The 24,521-nt window shown below is 34.7% G+C and overlaps 2 protein-coding genes across 2 annotated transcripts; both read right to left on the bottom strand.

Annotated features, from left to right (window-relative positions):
- Positions 1-569: 569 nt before the first annotated feature.
- On the bottom strand, positions 570-16,498 carry LOC127947003 (secretory carrier-associated membrane protein 2). The gene is made up of 9 exons (XM_052543887.1): positions 16,330-16,498; positions 8,386-8,463; positions 8,161-8,226; positions 7,953-8,067; positions 6,508-6,636; positions 5,374-5,533; positions 4,075-4,176; positions 1,717-1,834; positions 570-1,639 (listed from the first exon to the last, which is right to left on the bottom strand). The coding sequence occupies exons 1-9, from the start codon at positions 16,384-16,386 to the stop codon at positions 1,493-1,495; spliced, it is 972 nt and encodes a 323-aa protein (XP_052399847.1). The 5' UTR covers positions 16,387-16,498; the 3' UTR covers positions 570-1,492.
- A 1,119-nt stretch (positions 16,499-17,617) lies between these two features.
- Positions 17,618-19,163, bottom strand: plex9.2 (PML-like exon 9.2). The gene is made up of 2 exons (XM_052544305.1): positions 19,019-19,163; positions 17,618-18,442 (listed from the first exon to the last, which is right to left on the bottom strand). Exons 1-2 carry the CDS (start codon positions 19,080-19,082, stop codon positions 17,799-17,801), a joined length of 708 nt encoding a protein of 235 aa, XP_052400265.1. The 5' UTR covers positions 19,083-19,163; the 3' UTR covers positions 17,618-17,798.
- Between the last annotated feature and the right edge of the window lie 5,358 nt (positions 19,164-24,521).

Raw genomic sequence — 24,521 nt, 5'->3', positions numbered from 1 at the left:
ATTTCAGATACTTGTGGTTTTCGGTTCAGTGGTTGTTGAAGAAAAACTGGGATGATTATTTATTGTAAATTATTTTACAATGTTGCTAATTTTCCACAAATTATCAAAGCTGATTTTGTACAATGCTCATTTCAGACATCTAGAAGATCATTGATGGATAAAAGATGGATGAAAATAAGTAAATTAGAAAGTTATGGCTGAATCAAAACGGTCTGAATACAAAGCCTTGTGGAACACCGTTGGCTAGAAACAAAAAATATGGGACTAAAGTCTAAAAAAATGTTGAATTTACATAATTCTTTTCTTTAGTTTCACATAAATCAAGTTAGATAAACATAATTTGTTCATGGAAGTTATTTTTAAATGATCCAAATAAGGGGTCTTAAATGTGTTATGATTCATTTTCATAGTTGTATAACATTACATTTTAATATTTTAACAAATTATTAGCTAGCAATAGCAAATATTAGCAAACTAAACACAATTAGTTTTCCCATTTTTAAGTCCATCTAAAATGTACTTATGGTCACGTTACTTTTGCTTTGATACCATAAACACAAATTACAAAATTCGTTCACCAGAAACATTTTATTTGCCCAAACGTATGCAAAATTATGTAACTCCTTTTTTTCCACTCATTTTATGTTGCACATTTTATTGCAAACCAGTTTATACATTTGTTTCAAAAGTTAGGACTTTCTGAGGCAAAAAAAAAAACAACCATGTAAATTTAATTCTGAGTACTAATAAAACTACTTTGATTTGACTGTTTACAATCAGTAGCCTGAAATAAGCTTGTACACATTGGGAGGAAAGAAACAACACTCTACATGTTTAAAAAAAACACAAACCCAGTGCAAAAAGCTACATTCCACCTTCAGTCTTACAATCAAGACCATAACAGGAATGTTCTCTGAGTCTGTCAAGATTCCGAGGTTGTCAAGATTCTAAAAATGCAAACATGAAATTCTAGGCACATATTGTTTTGGCACTAATATGCACTGTGAAATATTTTCCGAAAATCTAATGATATTGAAATATGAAATAAAGCTTTTATTTAAAACTCTAACCTTTAATAAATGTTAAGCTGAATAATAACACCTAAACTCGAATGAGATTAACATCTAATCAGAAGGTTTTGATTTCCTTCATGACAACTTTATTTTAATTTAAGAGACTTCTGTACTCTTATGGATTATGGGGAAACTTTAAATGATGTTATATACAGCATAACCAAAATCAGGATACAGGACACCGTTTTTGCATACATACAAATATACAAACACGCGGTTGAAAATGTAAAATTTCATACCTTCTGCTTCAAAACAAAAGAATAAAAACAAAAGTAGTGCCTCTGTAGTCCAAAGCAGAACCAAATCGAGATCCAGAACCAAAGCAGGAGAAGAAGGGCAGCGTTTGGGGGCTTTGGGTTCTATGTGGACCGCTGGGACACTGAGGGAAGAGATGTGGGATCTCGTGGTGCTTCCTGGTTCTAGGTCCTCGGCAGAGAGCTTTGGGCGGCCGTGGTGGCTGCACTGGCGGCTGCGGTCTGGAAGGTGGGATTCGTGAGGACGCCTTGGGAGAATTCCTGCTGTGCTTTCTGGAAACTGGCACCAGTGCGACGGTAGTGGGAATGAACCTGGAGAAGAATCACACCAATGACCCAAGAATCCAAAAGAACCAGAGGTTTTCACCCAGAAATCGTGAGCTACTTACCATTTTCAGTAAAATGACGGACATTGCGGCAGTGAGTGTGAAGAAAGACGCCACTAGCATCATGATGATGCCCACCGCTTTGTTATAGCCAATCGCTGCAATGGCAGTAATCCAGCCACTGCAATCAGAATCAACATTAATTAACCAAAATTCTGAAAGATGAACAACAACAAAATTAATATATGGCTGCCGAAGGAAGTGGTTAGTGGTTTTAACTAGTCGTCTTGGAAATTTAACTACGATATGATTCAAGTAACTTTTTTTTTTAACTTGTGGTTTTCGGTTCATTGGTTGTTGAAGAAAAAATGGGATGATTATTAATTGTAAATTATTTTACAGTGTAGCTACTTTCTACAAATTATCAAAACTGATTTTGTACTCCGCTCATTTCAGACATCTAGAAGATCATTGATTGATAAAAATAAATACATTAGAAAGTTATGACTCAATCAAAACGGTCTGAATACAAAGCCTTGTGGGACACCGCTGGCTAGAAACAAAGAAAATGGGACTGAAGTCTAAAAAAAGTGTTGACTTTACATTATTTTTTCATCAGTTTCACATAAATCAAGTTAGATAAACAATTTGTTAATGGAAGTTATTTTTAAATTATCCAAATAAGGGGTCTTAATGCGTTATGATTTATTCATTTTCATAGTTTTGTCACAACAAAACATTTTCATATTTTAACAAATTATTACCTAGCAATAGCAAATATTAGTAAAACAATTAGTTTTCCCAATTTTTAAGTCCATCTACAATTTACTAAGGGACATCTGAAATTTCTTGCATTCGATATGATCACGTGACTTTTGCTTTGATACCATAAACACAAATTACAAAATTTGTTCATCAGAAACATTAACCCTCTAGTTCTAAATTTCTATTTTAAGTTCACCACACATTAAGCTGTCAACATGATGTAAATTTTAAACAAACCACTTGTTCAGTATCTTTGCAAAAAAGACGCATGGACTACAACACCACCTTTAGAAACCGGTCTTACAAATAAAAGTACAAGGAAAATGGAAAAATGTTTTAATCTCAATAGTCAAGGTAATTTAAATTCAAAATGACTGAAGGTATAACACCGGTAGACTATTATTAACTATAAATGTTCTGTAAAAACAGTGAAAAGCAGCTTTCAGCCTATCACCATGATGCAAACATGAAATATCAGATAGAGTAGTAGTACTTTACAAGATTTTATCAGATTACGCTGCTTTTCCACAGTTTTTTTTCTATGTAAACATGTTTAACTGTTGCGGCCTCTTATAGTGTCTCATGCATGAAACTGCATTCTAAAAACAGAAGACCAATCCAACCACCATCATGAAGAGAAGTGGAGAGCACAGTAAAGTGGGAAAGATCAGTATAGGCTTTATAAGAACAGCCATGGGGTCCAGAAACATCTTTGGAAATGAATGAATGTGGCATGGAAAAGCAAGTTATACCAGAGGGATCCTGATTCCCAAGGAGAAAAACTCCTAAATGTGGAAGGAAAGAAAGACGCCTGAGTGCAAAAAGCAGGGATAGTTAGTTTTTCAGGATTCTTTGAAACATGCCAATTAAAGAAGGAAAAGAAACACCTTTGCATTTTGGCATGCCAATCGCCCGCTGGACGAAATCCAAAAAAAAAACATTTGGAAAGATCTGGTCCTGGCTTTTCTTTTGCATTTTCCCTCAGCAACAAGTCAATCCAGCTAAGATTTCTCCAAAGTAGTCAAGGCTAGTACTGTGCTGAATTGTTAGGGATTGAAACACCTAGTCCTGTCGAGTATTTGATTTGTATATGCATTAACACACACGCAATATTAAACAATAATTTAGAAGAAAATTCAAAACAAATAATTAAAAAAACACATTTTAAATATATAAAAAAATATAGCATATACGAAAATATTTTATTTTTTTACAGAATATAGTTATATACACACTTTAAAACTATTTATTCTAAAAAATGTAAGAGTAAATGCATATATAAAAATAAATCTTTTTTTAAACTCGCCGATCTGAATCGGTCCAAGAATTCCAGAGTGTCTCATAACAATATTCTCATACAGAACAAGAGGACGTACTTCAGACAGGAAGCAAGAGTTTTAAAGGAAGTCCAGCAGCAGAAAACCATTAGTGCAGGAACAGACACTAGTCAAAGAGACAGAAGAGAGAGCCAAGCGTCACAAAGTCATCTGTCACACAGAAGAAACACAAACGTCCAGCTCAGAGACGCTTAGTCAACATAGTTTAGGTCAGATATTACTCCCTAACTCCTACTATTGGCTAAACTGATGCACTACTGTAATCCAGAATGAAGTACAGAGCTGTATAGAGCGATCTCAGCACTGATTTATACTCTACCTGTTTCCCCAGTTAGGAATGCCCACGCTCTGAATCACAGACACGGCGATCTGAGCCAAGAACACGAAGAAGAAGAAGAAATAATTGAAGGAGCTGTCAGACCTGAAAAAAAGAAATCAATAAATTAGTTATTGAAAAGAGAGGATCATGTTGACAATAAAACAAAGAACTGAAATGTTGCCTATAGCTGAAAATAAATCCGATAAAGTTTGTTTAAAATGTACTAAAATTACTAAAACTTAAATTCTAACCGTTTTAAATCAAATATTCTATATTTGTTTAATAGACACAGGTTCTTTTCACATTGTTTTTTACGTGCACATTAAACATTGATTCGAGCAGAATTTATTTAAAATGTAAAACAATATTATTTATTATTTAAAAAAAAAAGCTATTTAAAAATTATTTTGGATGGGCCTAAAGATGTTTTAATAAATTAATGCAAAAAAATGTAAAAACTAATAAAACTGACAAAATATATAAAATTACTAATATTACTATATATTAAGAAACACTATAAAAGTATACAAATATCATAATACTATTCTCAAAATTAAAGATGTTAGAACTGAAAATGAAATTAAATAAGTTTAATAAAATTGAAATAAATTAAGAAAACAATTAATGAAAATGACAAAACGACTAAAAAGCAAACTAAAATGAAAATGATCACTGTAAATATATAAAACTAAAAGCTAATTAAAAATAATAATAAACACTATAATAGTGTACAAATATTCCAGAGGGTCTCATAATAATGGTTTTTAACAATCTCGAAATTGAAAACTGAAAATATAAAAAGCTAATTCTAAATATTAATAAATAACAATCGTATACAAATACGTGACCCTGGACAATCAAAACCAGTCTTAAGTGTACATTTTCTCGAAACTCAGATGAATAAATCATATCTCCATTGATGTCTGGTTTATTATGATCGGACAATATCTGTCGGAGATGCAAATATTTGAAAATCTGGAATCTGAGGGAGCAAAAATAATCAAAATATTGAGAAAATTATGCTCAAACATGAAGTTCTTAGCAATGCATACTAATCGAAAAAAAGTTTTTTTAATATATATTAATAGTAGGAAATGTATTAATGATTTTTAGCATAAAAGACATATCAAAATTGTGACCCATACAATGTATTTTTGGCTATTGCTACAATATACCCCAGAGACTTCAGACTGCTTTTGTGCTCCAGGGACACAGATCCATAACAGATCCTTGAAACTGAAGAACCTGTCCGAACTGTATGAATCATCAAGGTGAGGTGAACCGCGTCTGAAGACTCACCTGAAGGCTCTATAGACGGGTCTGAACCAGCACAGGAAGGAGCAGGGAGTGAACAGGATGAACCAGAGGATGGACAGACCGAAGTCCACAGCTCCACCTGAATTAGTGGTGAACTCAGCCAGACAGGCCAGGACGTTCAGAGACAGCGTCATACACTGCCCTGCAATCACACACACACACACACACACACACACACACAAAGCTCACACGTGACGTCACACACTGAAGAACATCAGCCACAGTTCAACTCAATCTGACAGAGACTGGAATCAAAACTGACCCATATATATATATTATACAATATAATGCATATTGTTATTGTTAACTAAACCTAATTAACTGCTAAAAATAGTAAAAAAAATATATATATTAAAAAATACAATAAAAACCCACTGTTTTAGGTAACTGAATAAAAAAAACACTGAAAAAATATTAATAATAATAATGAAAAACTTTCACCTTTAAAATTAAAATATGAATTTTAGATTTTATAAAAGTTTATAAAATATTGAAATATTTCCTTGGCAACTAACTACAATGAGAAAAAAATTAAGTGCAAATAATAAAACTACTAAAATAAAATAACTGAAATAAAATAAAAGTTTAAATTATAATAAAAATTTCAAAAGCACAGTAAAAAATTACTAAAAAAATACTATGTTTTAATACTATATTTGTATATTTAAAAACACTATAATTAAGATGAAATTAGAATCTATAATAGTATACAAATAATACTGTTTTGTGTTCAACACGAAAATAAAACGAGGATTGAAAATTGACTGAATGGTGAAAAGTTATTATGATGATGATATTATTATGAGCTTAAGTTAAATGGAACATTCAAAATGAAGAATATGTTTAAAAGGAGGTAGTAAAAACGATTAAAAATAACTCTGGGTAACTAATATATAGGTATAACTTCCATATATATAAAAAAAAAAAAATGAGAAATGCTGCCTTAGCAAGTAAAGGAAATAAAACAAGTTACGTTTAAAATACGAGCGGCGACTCGTGATCAAAATCAGTGTTACATGAGAATTATGAACTGATTGGACAAGTTATGAAAGGTTGATTGGGACGACACTGAAAATAAGAGGAGGAACATGTCAAATGAAGAGTCTGTAGACGCACACATCCACAGGTAGTAGATCATCTTGCAGAGTCGGTGACTTTCCTGCGGGATCTCCTCGGAGAAGTCCTGGTAGAAGCAAGGCTGGATGGGAAAGAACTTGGGAAGAGGAGGCCAGTTGTTCTGTTTGCCTGAGGAGAACAAGTGAGAGGTGAGACAGACCGTATCCCACAATCCTCAGCAGCAACAACAAACAAAGGTGCTACAGTCTGCTGATTTACACAACTGAAGGAATTCAATATTAGCATACTGAGCAATATAGAGGATTATTATTTTTAAAAAACCATTTAAAGACATTTTTATGACTTCAAATAATAATCAATAAATTAATAATCATTCAAGATAGCATTAATAAAATTATTTATTTAATTACTATTAAAAAACATTCTATTTTAGTAATTCTCTTTTAGTTGAAGTTAAAGTTCTACAATAACAAATTTAGTTTAGATGCTACTATTGATTGAATTAATAATATATATATATATATATATATATATATATATATATATATATATATATATATATATATATATATATAGTTTTTATTTTTATATTTTCTTGTATGCAATTTAAATTGGAGTTCTAGTAATTTAGAAATTTATTAATTTTTTTTGTTGTTTTTTTAAACATGTTTAAATACAATTATTTCGTTTTTTGTTATTTTAGTAACTAAATGAAAATGAGAAAATGCTGCCTCTGCAACTACCTGAAATAAAACAAGCTTATAATCTTTATTAATATATTTTATTTTACTTAATTACAATTTCAAATAAAGATTTTTTTATGCTTTTAGTTTTAATGAACCATAATATTAACTATATGCTATTATTATTATTATTAAAACTAAAATGTAACAAAAAAATTATGTATAGACATATTTAAACAAGAACAAATAAAAATTACATAAACAAAAAAATACAAAAATTTCGAATAAAATTAAAATGAAAACAAAATAAAATCTAATTAAAAATATTAGAAAAACTATAATAGTTTATCAATAATAACGAAAACATTATATGTCAGCAAATGGCCTCCAGTTATCTTACATTTTAGTTTGTATGTGCCAATCTGATTAAACTGAGTGTCAAGAGCATAAACATTAATGTAATTACTATTAGATTATTAATCGCACTGAGAGTGCAAGGTGAAGTCAGACGCATTGCATCATGGGAACCTGCATTCCATGTGTCTTTTGCAGCTTGTTCAAATTAAAAAATGCTTCTACAAAAAAAAAAAAAAAAAAAAGTTTCATCAGCAGAGATGTGTTTTTGAGCAATAGCGTGCACCCTTAATATACAAAGAAAATCTGGAAAGATCTGTGCATTTCTCTTTTTTTCTATTTATTAAGGCGTCTAATATTTTGTTAGTTAATTTGCATGATCTAAACACTCTTGAGAATGTAAAGTTTGCAGTCATTGGGTGGTGTCGTGATGCATTATGGTGTAACCTGTGGTCGCTCCTCTGCTCTGCAGCTCTCGCTCTCGTCTGTCCAGCTCGGCTGCTTTCCTCTCCAGCTCCTCCTGCTGTTTGAGCAGATTGACCTGCGCAGCCGCAGCCGTGGCCTGCAAAGAGACACACGGTCGGTTACAACCTCCACACACACGCACAGATGCAGCACATGTGTGTGTGTGTGTGTGTGTGTGTGTGAGACTGACCTGTGGACTGGACACTGACGGCTGCAGCACAGCAGGTTGAGCGCTGGAGGCCGGGATGGTGCTTCCCTGGTGGAGATGAAACGTTTTGATTGATAATAAAACACAAAGCATTGTTATTTTTTATGCTATTACTGTAGGAACTGTAAGCCTTTACATTATGATATAGATATAAAACAGTTCAGAGCAGTAAAGTAGAGCTGATGAAATAATGTTGTCTAGACTCACCGAGTTGACATCAGAAAACGGAGAGAAACTTTCGATGTGATCGATTCCAGAGTTGGTCACCTGAGTGACAGACGGATCCTGAAAGAGATGATCCACTATTATTATTATTATTAAGCAACTGTTTACTTTTTAGCAATAGCACTAATAGTGTGTAATAATATAAATAACTGCTTATTAGTCGTTTTGGATAAAAGCATCTGCTAAAGTTTTAATTTAGTTTAATTTGGTGCTGTTCAAGTGATTAATTGCATCCAAATATGTGTATTTATTATGTGTGTGTATATATATATATATATATATATATATATATATATATATATAATACAAATACATTAAAAAATATATATATTATATATATATACACACGCACAATTTATATTATATATAAATATTCATATTTTATATATAAACAAAAATATTTTCTAAAATATACACATGCATGTGTTCATGTTTTGGATTTAGTTTAATCGTTTGACAGCACTAATAAAAATATTAATTTATATAATATACTAATATATATATATATACATATATATATTATATACACATATATACACATATATATACATATATATATATATATATATACACACACACATATATATATATATATATATAAATATATTAGGGGTGTAACGGTTCACAAAATTCACGGTTCGGTTCGATACGATACACTGATGTCACGGTTCGGTTCGGTTCGGTTCGATACGTTTTAGATACAGCAAAATGTAAAAACATCTCAACTTTTCAGAATGCCGCAAGCGCACCGCGGGTCATGTGACAAGAACCAACCAATCAGCTTCATCCTTTCCCGTAACAACGTTGAGAGCTCAGCCAAGATGAAGGAACAGCTGATCATAGTTGTATATGGATTGCAATTTTGAAATAAATTCAGTAGCAGAGCTACTGCAAGCGATTTTTAGAGCTGCAAATCCATTTATCCTTCGCTGAAATTTCCGCGTCTCATGGAGAGAGCACGTCATTGTTGCTTAGCAAAGACAGACGCCTCATGAGCGCTTCTGCCCGAGCGCTTTGGAAAGGAGGAGAAAGACGCGCTTAGCGTTTTCCATGCGTTTTTAGGCACGATATGTGAACGGCCCCTAAGGCGCTCGCTCACTCAGTACGCGCTGAAGGCTCCTTGCAAAATGTCTAATGCATTTAACAGACCAGAAATATAAGATCCTAAAATAACCAACAGGTCTGGTGTTTGGGTTGGATTCCCTGTAAGCTATAGTTTCTAAATGCTGCAGGGATAGTTTGCTGCGTGCATGTTTCTCCTTTTTTTCGTCTTTTCCCAGATAGTACTGACGCATATATCCCAGATATTCCCGCTGATTTTTTTTTTGTAATCCCGCTGGTGTACCCTGTCATGTTGCAGATGCGACATACCGTTGTTTATTTATCCACCACTCTCTTGCCATCACCATTATAGCTTAAAGGGAATCCAAAGTGCACCCAAACACCAGACCTGTTGGTTATTGGAGGATCTTCTCATTTCTAGTCTGTTAAACGCATTGGCTATTTTGCAACGAGCCTTCAGCGCGTACTGAGTGAGCGAGCGCCTGCTGAGTAGCCTAACATAAACATATAAGATGGTGTTTTTTTCTTCTTCGGGAGTGTCAGGGGCGTTGCCTGTTACGTTGTTTGGGTTATTGGGCTACCTTGTTGAACGCATATCATTATATTTCTTTCTCTCTCTTTTTTTTTTTTTTTTCAAATATAATTAATTACTCCAACGAACCGTTCGGTATACATAATGCGTACCGCGTACCGAACCGAAAGCGTCGTACCGAACGGTTCAATACGAATACGCGTATCGTTACACCCCTAATATATATATATATATACACACACACACACACACACACACACACACACATACATATATATATATATATATATATATATATAGCAAAAAAAAGGTCACTGATTTTAGGGAATAATGCAGAAATTAAATTAAATATCGGATTAAAATTTTTATTTCTAAATTATTTTAAAATTATTAACTGAAAAAAAATGTAATGTGCTGAAAGAAAAAAAACGAAAAATTTACTAAAACTGAAATTAAAGTTAAATATAAAAATTAATAATAATAATGATGATAAAGGCACATAAAAAACTACTAGGGGTGTAACGATACGCGTATTCGTATTGAACCGTTCGGTACGAGGCTTTCGGTTCGGTACGCGGTACGCATTATGTACCGAACGGTTCATGCGTTCATGCGTTGAACTAACACATGAAGACGTGGAAATTTCAGCAAAGGATAAATGGATTTGCAGCTCTAAAAATCGCTTGCAGTAGCTCTGCTACTAAATTTATTTCAAAATTGCAATCCATATACAACTATGATCAGCTGTTCCTTCATCTTGGCTGAGCTCTCAACGTTGTTAGGGAAAGGATGAAGCTGATTGGTTAGTTCTTGTCACATGACCCGCGGTGCGCTTGCGGCTCTCTGAAAAGTTGAGATGTTTTTACATTTTGCTGTATCTAAAACGTCTTCATGGATCCAGAGCAGCTGAAAGCATGATTCGTCGCAGGTTTTGTCTCACATGCCTCGATTACATCATCCCCGAGAGTTAACTAGGTCACAAACACCTGAGGGTATTTTAGATGCCTCTGGGGTCAATACGAGGAACCAGGATCCTAAAATCAGCACAGATACTTCCTTATTCGCATATTGTCCATTCATCTCAAAGCACAGCGGCCACTGATGCAGATGAGAGCTTTTCACTCATAACAGAGCTTCACGTTTGAGTTATTCTCTGATACAGGCAGAAGAGAACAGCAAGAACCTCAATAACTTTTCAAAAGTGCATGCAGATTCATCTAGAAGAATGAGAGCGATTTTATGGATGCATAGGCTACATTGTGATAGGGAAATCAATTAGCAATTGCATTTTCAACGTCTTACGAGATATATTTCTGTCATTTTGGAATAGCTATAAAAAGTCATTTATTTGCTATTTTACTTTCTCCACACCCTGCTCAAACCGTTACAAAACTCAACTGGAATCGAAATCCCCTTTGCACTTGTATTTCCAGTTTGTAACAGTTAGCTGTCAATCACTCTTGAGGGTGGGGTTTATTGATATAATGGGAAAGTATGCCACGCCCACTACTGTCAGAAAACAGAGCCTCGATATTCATTCCCATGAGGAAAATGGTGAATTTGGTCATTTTTGCAATAAAATCATGCTCAGAAAAAATGTATAAGAAAAAATTGCACTTCAAACCAAGTCAAGAATACAGAATTAATTTTATGTTCACCTGTCAACCAGAAAAATGAATAAATAGCCAAAGAAAGTGAAAAAGCAAATAGACTGAAAAAAAAAAATCCCCAAAAAATCCTAACTCGAAAGACGTTGGAAATGGAAATTTTTACATTCACAGAAACCAAAATGGAAACACAAACTAACAATTTGCATTTGGATTATGTCACAATGTATGCATTTACAAACTGAAAACGCAACTGCAAATACAATTTTTAGAATATTGTTCGGAATATCATTCCATACAATTAAATAGTTATTAGTTAATAATAGTTAATAATATTTCACAATGACTTTTTTTTTTTCCGGGAGAAGTGCCTCAGGACCCATATAAGGAAATTCCGCTCCATCTAACGTCACACAGAGCCATACTCGAAAAAAACTTTCCGAAATTTTTTTTTTTTTTTTATTAAATGAAAATAATTACAAACATACAAGGCATTTACCAGTTAAGCACATTCTCGTATACTACAGTAAAGATTGAGCAGAATCAGCAATAACAATACCATACAAAACATACCTAACATTATAGATACAGCTACAAAACAAAACAAAAGCAGTAAAAATAAATAAATAAATAAATAAAAAAACCATAACAAATGAACAAAACTTAACGGGGCCATTTCAAATTAACTTAAATGTTTCAAGTAAATTAAGTAAATTAAATACATTTATGAATGAAAAACTTACCAAATAACAAAAGAGACTTAAGTACAAAATCCACATTCTTATTTTCATCAAAAACACCAAAAATAATTGTCTTCACACATAAAGACAATACAATTTCCCTGGACATTAGCCAGCTCTGCATTTCTCTCCAAAGAAATTGGACTGGGTCACAGTAAAAAAAAAAAAAAAAAGGTGTTCTAACGATTCAATGTTTTCTACACAGAAGACACAATTATTTAGATCGAAATTGAATCTCGATCTCAAGAATTCGTTTGTTGGGTAACTTTCATTTAAGATTTTGAAGTTGACTTCTGTTACTTTAGGTGGGAGTGGAAATGAAATGTAATTTTTCCTTATTTTCTTAATTTTTTGTAAAACCTTTTTACTGGGTTGGGTAATATTTTTTAATCAGAAGCTTCTTAATAACTTTGTTATTGCATTTAAAATCCTTCAATGCAGAACTGACTAAGGACAGGGGAGACGGCAGAGTATCGAGTGTCTTCTCTAACCATTTCTCTCAAAGAACTTGGAATGGCTTTTAGAATTCTGTCACAATACTTAACATTACATTGAAGTTGGTATTTTTTACAGAATTCCTCATGTTGTAACATGTTTCCAGCCTCATCCATAAAATGTGCAACAGCCCAAATGCCCTTGGATCTCCATTCCTACACAGATTTTCTGCTGAGCCGTATGTACCTGTTATTCCAAACTGGAGTATTATGTGGCGTAAAATTTAGGGCCGGGACTTTAACGCGTTAATGGAGATTAATTAATTACACAAAAAATAACGCGTTAACTAAGATTAATTAATTACAGAAAAAAAATTCACGCATTTTTAAAAACGTATTTTTGCACCGCGGAACGTTTCTCACTGGATGCGTTTCGGCGGACCGATTATACTGGAGCACCAACTAGCGTTCGCATATCACCGCAGCACATCGAGCCTCAAATATCACCTAAATGCAAAACATATAGCAGCTAGCGTGGACTTTACACTTTATGTTGAACTATGTATTAGTTTGTTGGTGCAACAGTTTATGTTGAACTCGTTATTGTTTTGGCCAAGGTTATTGAGAGTTGGACTTAGTATGTTATGGCCTCTGAAGCAACAGAGAGATGTTTTCTAATAGTCAGTGTTTCCAATGTTCTGAATGTAATTGACAGTATTGTGTTTTACTTAAAAAACTCTTTACAGAAGGTTCCAGCACCTATAAGCTTCCTGAATTTCTGAAATGTACTATTTCTAAATTGTTTCTAAATATGCTATTGCTACACTTCATGGGAGAAATTGCACTGATCTGCTAGACTTGGTTGAACAAAAATAAACAATATTTTGTTGCTTAAGCTTATGTATTCAGTCATTATTCAATGGTATACTATAAATCCATGTGAAAAAAAATTACTTCTCACTGTTCTCAGGTCAAATATTTATATGCGATTAAAATGCGATTAATTTCGATTAATTAATTACAAAGCCTCTAATTAATTAGATTAATTTTTTTAATCGAGTCCCGGCCCTAGTAAAATTATGGTTATAGATTAATTTCCAATAGAGAAGTACTTGCTGATGGAAAGCAGAGAGTTTAATCGCTAATGAGCTACATTCAAAGTCACAGCGCAGGAGAAAGTCTATCCCACCCATTATTTAAAAAATCATATTCGGGACAGTGAACCAAAAGAAATTTCTATTTGTCAGATCAGACTTTAACCAATTTCAATATCAAAATCAATCGCATTCAACCCCCCGTCCTCATAGTTTTTAACTAAATCAATCTTTCTTATATATTGACATCTATTCCTCCATATGAATTTAAAATTAACAGTGTTTATCTTTTTAATCATTCTTGATGAGATGAAAGCCGGGTAAATAAGTCTAGACAAACTATCCATTTTCGATAATAACACTCTCCCAAAAACTGAGCCATCCCTCTGCAGCCACCTATTGAGAATAGACTTACATTTGTCCACATGGTTTCAAACATTCATATTTTCAGTTGTTGCTTTATCTTTAGAGATAATAATCCCTAAATATTTAACTTCCCTTTTAATCTTTATGTTGCATAAGGAATGCGAATCATAATCGTGCAATGCCAGAATTTCACATTTATTCATATTCAGCTGCAAACCAGAAAATTGATACATAAATTGCAGTGCTAAGGGAATTTGCTCTTCATTTTTTTAGGAATAAAGTTGTGTCATCTGCTAGCTGACTTATTATAATTTGTCTGTCCATCATATTTTAGACCTTCAATATGACCGGTTTTAATTAAAACAGCTCCATAAAGGAGTCATCAGTTCAAGATCTGGAGTTCTTAATCTTATCAAACAGGAAGTCGGCATCTACTGCCGAATAACGAGAGGAATATAATTCAGAGTAGAATGAGAAAACCTCTTTTCTATACTTCTAGCATCTTTATTTTCTATTCCATTAATTATTAGACTTTTTAACTGTCTACTTTTTTCCAAATTGCTAAAGTATGCAGAGTTTTTTTCACCTGCTTCAATCCACTTCGCCCTTGATCTTATGAAGGCGCCCTGAGCTTTCTCAAGATAGAGTTCATCTAATTCTTCATCTAATAAATTGCTTTCATATTCCCTTTTTTCCCTGCTGAGTTTTTTGCTAAATTTAATAGTAAATTGTCTTAAACTTAAAATAAATTCCCATCTACCCATATTATTTCTGAACGATTCATTATCTTCGTTTTCTTTTATCAGTTCTCTAATCTGAACACAATAGTCTTCATTCTTTAGCAATCTGGCATTAAATTTCCGATACCCTTTATTCCTAACTTCTTTCACTGCGGGTGCTAAAACTAAATCTATGAAACAATGATCAGTCAAGGGTGTTTTAGAGATTCTAGAACGTAAAGTATTTCTTAAAATGTCATCACTCACCATCCAATAATCGATTCTGGACTTGTTACCCCCATTGGGCTTATGACACCTCTTCACAATGGACTTTCAACTACTTCAAACTAACTTTGGGACTAACTTGAACGAGTTCCGAAAAAAGCGACCGCTCAGTTCCCCATCTTGCCGGAAGTCCGGGTAAATGAGGGGTGAGGCTACCTTTCCTCAACTTCTCCCCAACGTGACGTCATCACCGAGTTGCGTAAAAAACCCGTTAATACAAAAAAATTATTTCATTTTTGAGACATTTTAAAAGTGATATACATATCTTGAGTGATTTATGTACCTATTAATCGAAAGTGGTGGTTAACCTGCAACATGGCCTTTAAATACAAAAAAAAAGGTAAAAAATGTAACCAAATTTGATCTAATGGCCCTTTTAAACATGCAGAATTGCAAGAGAATTCATGTTAATGTGCTGAACCCACACACGATCATTAAGTGAAAACCCAAAACAGATGTGACGTGCATTTGTGTCACAGCAGGATTATTGAAATTAACTGCAAAAAAAGCAAGAATGTGTGTAAATGCAACAGAAAATACATGCAAAATACAAAAGAAACATGTATGCATGTATTTTAAACTAAAATTTATTGTTGATTTAAAAAAGCATGTTATTTGTCACCACTGTGAGATTAGATCCTGACCGTTCTGTATTGTACAATGAATGTCATGTTTGTTATTGTTTTCACTTAAAATGGAAAACGCATTATTTCGCTTAATAATACAAAACATGTTGTGCAGAAGGCATAACGCCCGCCCTGCATGTCCTGATCAGATGTTTTTTCTGATGCATTCAGTGAATCCCAGCGGATCAGAGCCTCGTGTAACATTAATAGGAGGGGCTCTGGCCTTCAGCAGCGTGTCATCACCCGGATCCACACCCTTCACCAGCGACTGCTAACTCGCTAACTAGCGCCATCAGCCACCGTGACACATCACCAGCCGAACCGAGCTCCTCTGACCCGAAACTCCCATCAGCATCATCATCATCATCATCATCATCATCATCATCACAAACCCTGCTAGCTCCGCTAAACTTCAGTTAAAACGCGTCGGAAGCGCTTCTCTGGGTATTGCTCGTTCTCACCTGAAAGGGATTGACGTCGAATGAATCTGCAAACGGGTTTGGGTCGAATCCCGACATTATGATGGCCTTTATCCGCCTTTAGAGTCCAAAACGAGCGGCACCGGAGATGCTACCGTTGATGTTTCCCCTCTGCACTTCCGCAGTGGGAGCGTGACGCGTATGTGCAGTGACGTCATCAGGCGACGTAACCATAGGACGTAACCGATTGGGCTTCTTCTTCTTCTCTTATTTAATGGCGGACGCCAATCAACGTTAAGGTGCATACCGCCATCTACTGTACTGGAGTATGTATAATCATGTCATTTTATAATTTTAGATTCTATTCCACAACCCTGAGTCTTTTAAAAATTTAAATAGTGCCTTCCTGATGATTCTTTTTCCTCTCTCTCTCTCTCCTTCTAGTCCCGCCCTGTCTCCTGAACCTTATCTTTAAACACCCGTCTTTACACCTCATTTAATTCACGGTACAATATTACATGTTCATCATTTTCTTTAACCCCACAGTTTTCACAGTTCTCACTATTCCTTTTCCCCATTAAAAATAATGTGCCATTCAGCCCTGTGTGATCCACTCTCAATCTTGTCATTACAATTTCATCTCTCCTGGTCTTTTCCATGCAATTCTTTATAGTGACAGTTTTTTGTATTTTATAATATCTCCTACCTTCCTGTCTTCCTTCCACCATTTCTGCCATATTTTAAGTCCTTTCTTCTTAACCACTGCTTTACCTATGCCTTTTCCTTGTGTAATTGTAACTATTATTTCCTTTAGCAGTGCCTCTTTAGCCAGTTTGTCTGCTTTCTCGTTATATATATATATATATATATATATATATATATATATATATATATATATATATATATATATATATATATATATATATATATATATATATATATATATATATATATATATATATATATATATATATATATATGTATGGTAATTAAATTAATCATAATAAAAAAAATGTAAGTTAATTTTTAAAAATAGCCACGTATACTAAAAATATAGTTTTAATTTAAATATACACAACTGTTAAAATATAGCACAACTGCTAATAACAACCATCATTAATAGCTAATCAACAATAATTAATTGCGAATAGTGGAGCATTAAATCAGATCTCTGAAGGATCACTTACATAAAATCATAAATAAATTATAGAAATAAACATGTAATAAAAATTTAGATTCGAGAAATTATAATTATTCATAAGAAAATTATTGAAATATAATCAGTATACACAAAAAATTAAGTTAAATACGAATTATATAATAAAAAATATACAATTAAATACATTTATTTATTAAAGAACATAAATACATCATAAGTTACAAACCATAACCATACAAAACATTACCAATGAACAACATCGCATCACTTGTTGTTGTTGTTGTTTTTTTGCTTTAAAAGCACCTTAACTGGTTTTATAAATACTGATTAAAAAAAGATCTGAGATCATGAATCAGACGTCCAAATGTTCCTCTGCTCTTTCTTCTTTTGTAATATCCAGTTGTTTACTAAAGCGTTCACATAAAGATGGTCTAACTGGAACTTGATTGACAGCTGCAGTAGCCAATGAGTCCAGAGTAAAAATGTGCTGCTGGATCTGATTGGCCGTTGGTTTTAGGGCCCAGTAGAGTTTCTGCAGGGCTTGCACGTCCTCCAGAGCATTATGGGCCGCGTATGAAACTCCCAGGAGGCTCTTAACCAGGTTCTCCTGCTTGAAGCTCTTAAGACCACTGTCTTTGAGAAGCTTTCGTGCCAAAGGAAGGGTGTCCACGAATCCAGAAACCTCTTTGTGGAAGTCCGACCGAAGTCCGAACTCATCCAGAGCTCTGGCCAAAACGTGGCAGTCGAATCTGCGGATGTTGTGGCCCACCAGGAGTGGCCGAGCCAGCATCCGGAGGAAGGTGATGAAGGAGACCAGGGCTTCTCGGAGAGAGCTGGTGAGCACCGGCCTGTGATGGAGAAACAAACGGTGACGCCTCACACTGAAGCCTGTGATCCTGGACGCCCCGGGCTGCATCGGCCGCCGAGGAACCATGAAGAGGTTAAATGTGTGACCTCCACTCACTGCAGCCAGCTGGACCATATCACACGAGGCATCTGGAGGAGGAGAATATATGCTATAAGTAACAATTTAACTAAAAACATCATATACACATACAAACACAATATACAGTTGGTCAAAACAATATAAAAAAATTTTTTTTATATATATATATATATGCATGTTTTTAAAGTCGCTTGCGTTCCCCAAGGCTCCATATATTTGATTTAAATAATTGTGAAGTATTGTTACAATTTAAAATAACTGTTTCTATATCAAAACATTTTAAAATGTAATTTGTAATTTTTTATGTGATGCAAAGCTGAATTTTTTACATGTAAAACTGTTTTCAACATTATTAAAGGAGCGATTATTAAAACTGATCGTCAAATATAATAGAGCACCAAATCAGCATATTAAATATTTTTCTAAATATCGTTTATATACAATTATAAATAAATTATAAAAATAAACATCCTTTAGTCTAGGATTTGAGAATTTGATTCCCCCAAAATGCTGTAACTTTTGTTAGATAACTTTTGTTTTCAAAACACCGAGTAGAGACGTGCATGAAAACTCAATCGTTTGCATAATTCTGCACATTTTTCGATATTGTTTATAAAGTCACGTACCTAAACCAGTGGTCTCTAAATCAAAAAACACAGTAGAGGGTGGAATAAGTGAGGAAGAATCCATGTTTCATTTTAAAACGTCTCAGAAGTTGCTTTTCTTCTACTATGGTGAAGGATAGAATCATGAATATTAATTACGTCGCGTGACGTTTGTAGGTAGTCCGAACTGATTGGGTTAAAGGCAGCCGTCAGTAGGCGGGGGCTAATCGATAGGCGAATGAACGAACGATTAAGAGGCCGATTCTGTTTAGTGATTGGACGCTCCTCCCGTGATTCAATTAATATTCATATTACAAGCCTTCTATATTAAACAGCGACATCAGGTGGACCGGAATAACTCCGAAACCTCTTTTATTTTTATTTGAGATAATTCGAGCGTATTATTCTATATATTATATATTTGAAATTATATGTGAAATCACTCGTGTTTTCTTTTATAAAATTATTTATTTATTTATTTAATCAACACTTTTATTTTGAAAGTCGACGGAGATTTATTTACGGGCCAGAATAATAAATACATCGCGGGTGTGTCAGAGAGCTGCTCCTATATCTCGTTTGTTGTCAGGATATATTGTGAAACCCTGTGCCCTACAGCTGTGTTTGAGAGATTTGGATCAGGATTAATTCATATTTAATTCATTATCTTTAAATATGATTTTCTCAGTATTTAGATTTTTTTGCACCCTCAGATTCCAGATGTTCAAATAGTTGTATCTTCTAATAAACCATACATCAATGGAAAGATTATTTATTCAGATTTTAGATGAGGCATAAATCTCGATTTCGAAAAATGTACTCCTAAGACTGGTTTTGTGGCCCAGGGTCATACATGAGTGTTAAAAACTATTATATGCCACATTAAGTGCAATATTCTACATGAAATCATTGATCTCAATCAAAAATATTACTAGTGAAGCTGTGTATGTGTGTCCTTTTATATGTTCTTACAAATGGAATTGAGTTTCTAGATATCAAAGATATTTTCTGGCAGGATGTAACTAAAAAAAAAAAAAAACAAGAAAATTGAGAACAGAAATGAATAATTAATTTGGATGAAAGGTATGAATAGATGCATAATTCATTAAGCGTTTCCTGACTAAATGAAAGTGAGACAGAAAAAGAATCTAAAATTAAATTGACAATATATACAAATAAAAACTTTGATAATATGAATAAAAACTATAATATTATTAATCACACACAGGCCTAGAAGGTAATGAAAATTCCATTAGTTTATATAAAGTATCTAAGTATACACAGCCACGGTCACAACCTATTAGAAAGCACAGGACACTTACAAATTGTTTAAATGCATTACAAAAAGAAACAAAACTTATTAATAAAAATTTTAAACTATTTATCATCTACATCAACCATTCAGTGTGCACAAATGTTCACATCAACCAATCAGAGATCATCGCTATATTTTCCAACCAATCAGGGATCATTGCTACACATTCCGACCAATCAGGGATCATCGCTACATATTCCAACCAATCACGGATCATCGCAGCACATTCCAACCAATCAGGGATCATCGCTACACATTCCGACCAATCACGGATCATCGCTACACATTCTGACTAATCAGAAATCATCGCTACACATTCCAATCAATCAGAAATCATCGCTACACATTCCAACCAATCAGAGATCATCGCTACACATTGCAACCAATCACGGGTCATCGCTACACATTCCAACCAATCAGAAATCATCGCTACACATTCCGACCAATCAGAAATCATCGCTACACATTCCGACCAATCAGAGATCATCGCTAGACATTGCAACCAATCAGAGATCATCGCTACACATTCCAATCAATCAGAAATCATCGCTACACATTCCAACCAATCAGAGATCATCGCTACACATTGCAACCAATCACGGGTCATCGCTACACATTCCAGCCAAATCAGAAATCATCGCTACACATTCCGACCAATCAGAAATCATCGCTACACATTCCGACCAATCAGAGATCATCGCTACACATTCCGACCAATCAGAGATCATCGCTACACATTCCGACCAATCAGAGATCATCGCTACACATTGCAACCAATCACGGGTCATCGCTACACATTCCAACCAATCAGAGATCATCGCTACACATTGCAACCAATCACGGGTCATCGCTACACATTCCAACCAATCAGAAATCATCGCTACACATTCCGACCAATCAGAAATCATCGCTACACATTCCGACCAATCAGAGATCATCGCTACACATTCCGACCAATCAGAGATCATCGCTACACATTCCAATCAATCAGAGATCATCGCTACACATTCCAACCAATCAGAGATCATCGCTACACATTCCGACCAATCAGAGATCATCGCTACACATTGCAACCAATCAGAGATCATCGCTACACATTCCAATCAATCAGAAATCATTGCTACACATTCCAACCAATCAGAGATCATCGCTACACATTGCAACCAATCACGGGTCATCGCTACACATTCCAACCAATCAGAAATCATCGCTACACATTCCGACCAATCAGAGATCATCGCTACACATTCCGACCAATCAGAGATCATCGCTACACGTTCCAATCAATCAGAGTTCATCGCTACACATTCCGACCAATCAGAGATCATCGCTACACATTCCGACCAATCAGAGATCATCGCTACACATTCCGACCAATCAGAGATCATCGCTACACATTCCAACCAATCACGGGTCATCGCTACACATTCCAACCAGAGATGAATCATACTGTATATATTCTAAATTACTCACTAGTGACTGGTCATACAAATATGATAAATTCATCTTAATTTCATTTCAGATTTAGCTTGGATCTATTCAGAGAAATGTTATGGGTCTGGCTAGTTCCACCTCTGTCTCTAGTACTAGTACTAGCTAATGAAAAGGTTAAACCATCAAACCTGTGTGTAAACTAGAGGCAGGACAGAACAGAACAGCCTCATACACCGAGAGCGCAGTGTGTTCAGCTCCTACAACGAGAAAACAGAAAAAAAAAAAAGAAAAAAGGTATTGCTCACAGGGAGACTTATTGAGTTCTTCTCATGTTCTGAATAACTTTGATTTTGATGTTACTACTGAAATTCCATTACTCCATTAATACTTTATCAGTTCTGAGCCGTTAATTAATTAATGACTCCTTCACTGAATCAGGAGCAGAAATCATAATACATGTGAAACAAGGTAAAAAATTTAAGTGGACACCAAACATGTTTTCAATTCTGTAAGAAATACTCTTACAAAAAAGGGATATTTAATACACATATACAATCAGAAGGAGTGATTGGTGTATATACACAGACGTACGTTGAGGATGGAGGTCATTGCCACATCATTGTTGATGCGTTTAATGCTGCTCAGAGTTGGCATGAATGCATTTACACAGCCGGAATAATTTAGTCTGGCTTTTATGCAGCATTGCATTTCTTCACACAATTTTAAAACAGGCACAGAACTGCCTTAACTTGCCTGCTTAAAGATGCCTTAACTTTGCAGACATCTACGTACACTGCTGAACTGACATGAGCTGAATAACGACACTACTGTCTTCTGTAAAGCTACTTTATAGCAGAATTGAATTCGGAATACTGTTATTAAACAGAACTGAGCTTATTGCACACATGTAATTCATTAATTATAACTGGTATTTTCCCGTTAGCACCGCAAGGTTGTGAGTTTGATTCCCAAGGAACACAGGTAAAAATATTTAGCCTGAATGCACTGTAAGTTGCTTTGGATAAAAGCGTCTGCTAAATGCATGAATATCTAAATGATTAAACCCTGAGTCACAAAGCACACATACATCACGTCTATTTGACATCTGCAAGATATGCATCTAAAGGAGGTTTCCTATCAGATATCAAACAGACGTTGAGAAGATGTCTTTAAGATGAAGAATGAATGTGGCAGATGTTTGTGCGCAGCAGATGTTTTCCAGACCGTGCAGACTATCTGGGAGTTTACCTGCTTTTACAAGGTGGCTCATGGTCGGGAACCTCTCGTCCACGGGATGCTCTCGTACTGACCCCACCAACGGGACACCACAAGAGTCTCGTAGCAGGACAGTTTCACATGTATTATGAGTATGTCACCGTCATCGCTGCCCGCTCAGGACAGGAGGACCACCCACAGCCTGCCAATCACAGACTCAACTGACCGGTCACTGAGATTAGAGATGGTGAGTATAGACATGCATGCATGCTCAGCACTGGCTGGATCACACAGTGCATGTGCAAACACAAATCTGATGCTGTTTAGATGGTAGTTAGCATACATCAACACCTAAACTGATGATTGCAACAACTGCAGCAAATGTGAGATTTAAAAGAATCACACACAAAAAAAATCAGACTGTAAGTCCATCACATCAAGTGCAATTGATTTCCATTTATTGCCTGTAGGCCTGAAACACTGTATCTATAAGATATAAGCAACTCTACTCACAGTGTGTGATGTTTCAGGAGTCGAAGGTATTTACTGGAAACGTTAAAGACGGGAAAGATCAAGGAGAGAGGGGTACATGAGATGCCCACACCTCCGGTCACTTGAGCTGATAATCTGTTTTCTACTAACAAAGAGGCATTGTGGAAAACTGGGAGCAAATCTTTCAAAACTCACACGTGCACAAACACTCAAACACATTCTTGATGAAAAGAGATATGTATTAATTGCAGTTATGCATTGTAAATATTATGTAGATCTGCTGGAAATAAATAATCGACATTTCTTAGTTATTCATGAGGGTCTAATAAACACTTGCTGATCACAGTGGTCCTCAGCAGGGTGTTTAGTTCACTATGTAGGGACCTATGTAGGAGGAAATACATCTCTGAGTGTGGCCCCGTTTCATTTCATTAACCCGTGCCTGACCACAAGCGCTGTAACTCTATTCAGGGTTGCAACGAAGATGCAGAATTCTAGTGTGTTTTTTTTTATTATTATTATTTTATCACAAATGTAGCATCAATATAAGTCATTTTCCCTCTGTTTTGTCTCCTGAGAAACACATGACAACCAAATCAGAGCTACTTGAATGGGTTATTAATGTTATACTAAAATTTTGTTTTGATTTTATGGAATTTAATATCACTGTTGAAGATGGATGTTGGTTTGTACTACAGTGTGATTCCAAAAATGAAAATCCAGGCATTATTTTCTCCCCCTCATGTTCTTCAAACCCGTATGCTGATATCTTGCAGTAGTTTTTCAATATAATGACTGTCGATGTCTTGAACATTATATTCAGAACAGAAGCTGTGACAATCAGCTAAACGTTTTCCAGAGAAGGCGACAAATCGTACAGGTTTAGTATGAGTTCATGGTTTGCTGAATTCTTTTTTCAAGATACAGATGTACAAATGAAGCCTTGATGTTTAAGAACTTGATGTTTCTGAAGTTCTTCAGGTTGTCTGCCAGTAGATGGCGCTAGAGGAGAGAGCAAACACATCTCAGAGTCTCAGTCTGCTCTTAGATACACATCAGATGTTCATA

The sequence above is a fragment of the Carassius gibelio genome, chromosome A25 (genome assembly GCF_023724105.1).
Source record: "Carassius gibelio isolate Cgi1373 ecotype wild population from Czech Republic chromosome A25, carGib1.2-hapl.c, whole genome shotgun sequence".
Classification (NCBI taxonomy): Eukaryota; Metazoa; Chordata; class Actinopteri; order Cypriniformes; family Cyprinidae; genus Carassius; species Carassius gibelio.
This window is presented reverse-complemented; position numbering and strand designations above follow the sequence as displayed.